Below are 5,000 nucleotides of genomic sequence, written 5' to 3'. Positions count from 1 at the left end.
ACCCGGGACAAGTTCAATCGTGGATCTCGCTCCAATGTAGACTATAGGCCACATACTTTCCTTCCATACGTGTAACGTGAATAGCAGTGGTGTAAAGTAAGTAAGTAAGGAGGCCTACTGTACTCATTACGATTTTTTTTTTAAACTTTACTCGAGTATTTCCAATGTTATATACGTTTACTTCTAGTCTTCTACCCAACTACATCTCAGTGGCAAATATTGCACTTTTACTCCACTATTAGGCTATATGAAAACTTTAGCTACTAGTTTCTTCCTGGATTTGGATTATTATTCCAAAACATACATTAACCACTTCAGCCCTACAGTATAGCCTACATTTTGGCCATTTGAAAATAGCCGATCTACAAGCTCACAATGCCTTGCAGTGTGCACCCATTGTGAGCATGTAGATCTGCTATTTTCTAAAGATTTGTATACATTTGAAAACGTGTGAAATGGGACATTCTGCATAATGAGTACTTTCTACTTTTGGTACTTTAAGGACATTTTGATTCAATACTTTTGTATTTTTACTCAAGTACATTTTGAATTTCGGACATTTACTGATCCTACCTATAGGTAAAGAAATATAGTAGCCTACTTTTTCCACCACTTTGTGTAGGCCAAATTCAACAGCGACAATCACCACAAGAAACCATAATCTTTCTTGTAAACCATCTGCATTTGTTACTGCTTCCTTTTATCACCGACAATAGAGACATAAGCTGAGCGCTGGAGGCCGTATAACTCTCATATTTAGGCCCCAAAACCTACACTGCAAGTAACTGTAACAACATCTCACTTGTCTATTCAACACGACCACAGCCCTTTTATTCATTCTCTGTAGCCTATACGTCAAAACACACTTAAAACACACTTTAAAGCCAACAAAACAATAAAACACACACACACACACACACACACACACACACACACACACACACACACACACACACACACACACACACACACACACACACACACACACACACACCAGTTAGGCCTAAATAGAGGCCTAGATGGAATAAAACTGGATTAAAAAATGAAAGCATGTCAGCTCTAGATGTAAAAATGCAATATATTATTGCTGATCCAGTGGTGGAAAAGTACTCACATTTTTTTACTCAAGCAAAAGTATCAATGCTGCAATGTATAAAAAAATATTTTGAAAATAGCAGATCTACAAGCTCACAATGCATCCCATGGCGACGCATTGTAGATCGGCTATTTTCAAACGGCCGAAATGTATAGGCCTATATAGGGCTAACAGCGCGCATGATGAAAACTCATTCTGTCATCCTCCATATCTTTCTGAGTCTATGGTGATATTGATTTGTGTAGGCCTATGTAGTCTATCCTATCGTCCGTGTTAATTTAACTCCAACAACAATAGGCTACACACATGAAACACAACTCCAAAAACCAAATGGACCCTTTGGTTTGTGTATATTAAGGCCCATAACACGCATTCCTTCAACAGCAATAACACTGCATCTTATCGTGACACAATCCTCCTGGACAATATACGAAATAATAATAATAATAATGATAATAATAATCTAAATAAAATAAAACGAAGTTGATCGCAATAAGCCATGCAGCATCGTTCAAGTCTATTTATTTCTTTCTATTCTATTCTATTCTATTCTATTCTATTCTATTCTATTCTATTCTAGAAAGAAAGAAAGAAAGAAAGAAAGAAAGAAAGAAAGAAAGAAAGAAAGAAAGAAAGAAAGAAAGAAAGAGAGAAAGAAAGACAAATGAAACAAAACAGATGGACTACAGCTCACAACAGCGGTTATAAAACATAGGCTACATATATATAGAATGAATCACAGATACATGTTATTAGATGTCCGCTAGTGCGTGTATACGCTGATCAAGAGCCACACTCATCACTGCCATCAGCACTGCCACAATATTGTCCGTTTTTGACTTCCAAACAACAAGTCACTAAAACATGAAGAAAACAGCCAGTCCCCCTCCTCCCACACACACACACACACACACACACACACACACACACACACACACACACACACACACACACACACACATGCACTTGACACACATGTCAGCAGCACCTATATAATAAGACAGTAAAAAAAAACTGCATTCTTATAATAATAATTCATCCACAACAACCATATCCAGTGGTGGAAAGTAACTAAGTACATTTACTTAAGTACTGTACTTGAGTACAATTTTGAGGTATTTGTACTTTACTTGAGTATTTCCAATTTCCAATACTTTTACTTCTACTCCACTACACCTCAGAGGCAAATGTTGTACTTTTACTCCACTACAATTATTTGAAAACTGTAGTTACTAGTTACTTTTCAGATCAAAAATATTCGATTATAAAACATACATGAACCACTTCAGCCCTATTTTAAACATAGGCTATTTTAAAATAGCCGATCTACAAGCTCACAAAGCGTTGTGGGCTTGTATCTGCTATTTTCAAATCTTTTTTACTTTTGGTACTTTAAGTACATTTTTATGCCAATACTTTTGCACTTTTACTCAAGTAAATTTTGAATTCTGGACTTTCACTTGTAACAGAGTATTTCTATATTGCAGTATTGGTACTTTTACTTAAGTCAATAATTTGAGTACTTTTTCCACCACTGACCATGTTATCTCTCCACATATAGCTGTGTGAGTGTGACCCTTACCCGCCATCTGCAGCGGTCTGGCGGTGGGGTGCAGCGGGCTGAGGGCCTCGGGCCCCCCGGGCCCCCCTTGCATGGAGGAGGCCCGCTCCACCACGTCGTGGTCCGCCCGGCAGAAGAGGCCGTCCTCCCGCAGTGCGAACTCGTCGCCCGGGATGAGCTGGCGGCTGCAGGCCACGCAGCGGAAGCACTCGATGTGGAACACCTTGCTCCGCGCCCGCATCACGAAGTCGTTCTTGCTGAAGCCGATGTTGCATTTGGCGCACTTGATGCCGTATAGCCTGTGAATGAATGGAGGGGACACGTGGGGCCATTTAGAGATTTTATTTTAATTTTTTTTATCCCGTAGGCCAGTGGTTTTCAACCTTTTTTTGCGTCAAGGACCCCCAAATTGACACATATTAGCCCACGGACCCCCATTTGAAAATATATGCCCAGGGACTCAACCATTTTGATTTCTTGAGGGTCCCAATCTACACTGTATCATCATCATTAGTGTTTATTTAACTCTGAGAGTGTACAAATACCAAATGGACCCGTTAGGGTCCATTTGGTATTTGTACACTCTCAGAGTTACAGACCCATAAGGGTCCATTTGGTCCCTGTCCATCATTTAGCTGGGGACCCCCTGGAACCCCCTCAAGTACCCCTGGGGGTCCCCGGACCCCACTTTGAGAACCAATGCCGTAGGCTATTGGTTCTCAAACAATTCCAAGGACGCCCCAAAATGACGTGTATTTGGCCGCGGACCCCCATCTCAAAATGTTTTGTTCCAGGGACCCACCAGAAGCAAAGATTGAGTGTACAAATGTTCGCTTTGAAAAATATACATATTCAAACATTTCTGCACAAATGTTCAGGATTTTTCAAAAAATAGCCAAAGCATAAAAGGTTAAAGTGGTATATTTGGCCGCAGACCCCATTTGAAAATGCTTTGTACAAGGGACCCCCAGAAGAGAAGATTCATGTTGAAAGAATTCAAAAATGTCCCAAACATTTTCGATATTTCTCAAACATATTCAAAAACAGCAGATATGCAAGCTCACAGCGCGGCACGAAGTGACGCGCTGTGAGCTTGCACATCTGCTGTTTTTGAATAGCCATAAGCCAACGTAGGCTACAAAATACGGATAAAGGGGTTAAAATTATGTTGATGCTGTATTAACACATTTCGCAGGGGACCCCCTGGAACCCCCTCTCAATGACCCCTAGGGGTCCCGGACCCCACTTTAAGAACCACTGATGTAGAGCTTTTAAAAAAATCCCGTATAGGCCTGTGGGGGGGGGGGGCGGGGGGTTATGGGGGGCGTAGGTCGGTGTGTCCGGGAAGGGTCACAGTGTTTCCCAAACATAGGGTCGCGACCCCATGTTTGGATCGTTGAATAATCCCTTTTAAGCTTTCCTACACAAGGAAAAATAAATGTATATATTTTTAATTAACAAACACATTTCATTGGGGAAAAAAAGCATTCTGAATGTTTCAAATGCAAAATAATAATAAGAATTATAAAATAATAACAGATATATTTTTTTCAAATAAGCCTTTAGTCTATAAGTGGAAAAAAAATCCCATCATGTATTTTTGTTGTAAGTTTGTGTCTTTTGGGTCTCGGGACGGGACAAGGGACCATGATGATGATGATGATGGGACGATGGGATGGGAGGGATTGGGTGTCGGGTAGGACTATAGGATATCTCAGGCACGCGGCCATCTGGGATGCAAGCGTTTTATTCTGTCGCTGGAGGCGAAGCGACAAACTGACACACTTCTTCTTCTAGAGACTCCCTCACACACCGCCGCCTCGCTCCATGCGGTTATACCTTGAACAGTGTGGTTCTCAAACTTTATCATGTCAGGGACCCCCAAAATGATATGAATTTGGCCGCGGACCCCCATTTCAAATGTTTTGTTCCAGGGACCCCCCAGAAGCAAAGATTTGAGTTAAAAATGTTCGCTTAAAATATATATAGCCTATATATATATTCAAAGGGTTTGCACAAATGTTCACAATTTTTCAAAAATAGCAGCTATACAAGCTCATAGCGTGGCACTCGGTGCCGCGCTATGAGCTTGTATATCTGCTATTTTTGAATAGCCAAAGCATAAAAGGTTAAAATAATTGTGATGCTATGTTAACACGTTTTGCTGGGGACCCGGCTGGGACCCCCCCAAGGACCCCTGGGGGTCCCAGGAACCCACTTTGAGAACCAATTATCTTGAAGCTCTGTGTTTTTCGCTGTGTTTTGTTTGTTGAGCTTTTTCTCGGCAAGCGACAACATCGTATAGTATATAGCCTATATGCATGAATTGAAGCCAGACGTTTG

The 5,000-nt window shown here is 40.9% G+C and overlaps 1 protein-coding gene across 2 annotated transcripts in view; it reads right to left on the bottom strand.

The window, feature by feature from the left end:
* isl1a (ISL LIM homeobox 1a) overlaps positions 1-5,000 on the bottom strand; it is a 14,238-nt gene that overhangs the window by 4,258 nt on the left and 4,980 nt on the right. For both annotated transcript variants that reach the window (XM_084055164.1, XM_084055165.1), the window contains exon 3: positions 2,679-2,956. In XM_084055164.1, the coding sequence (XP_083911290.1) occupies positions 2,679-2,956 (278 nt within the window). The remainder of the gene's footprint in view (positions 1-2,678; positions 2,957-5,000) is intronic.

Source organism: Gymnoscopelus microlampas (genome assembly GCF_963454915.1).
Source record: "Gymnoscopelus microlampas genome assembly, chromosome: 4".
In the NCBI taxonomy this organism is placed as follows: Eukaryota; Metazoa; Chordata; class Actinopteri; order Myctophiformes; family Myctophidae; genus Gymnoscopelus; species Gymnoscopelus microlampas.
This window is presented reverse-complemented; position numbering and strand designations above follow the sequence as displayed.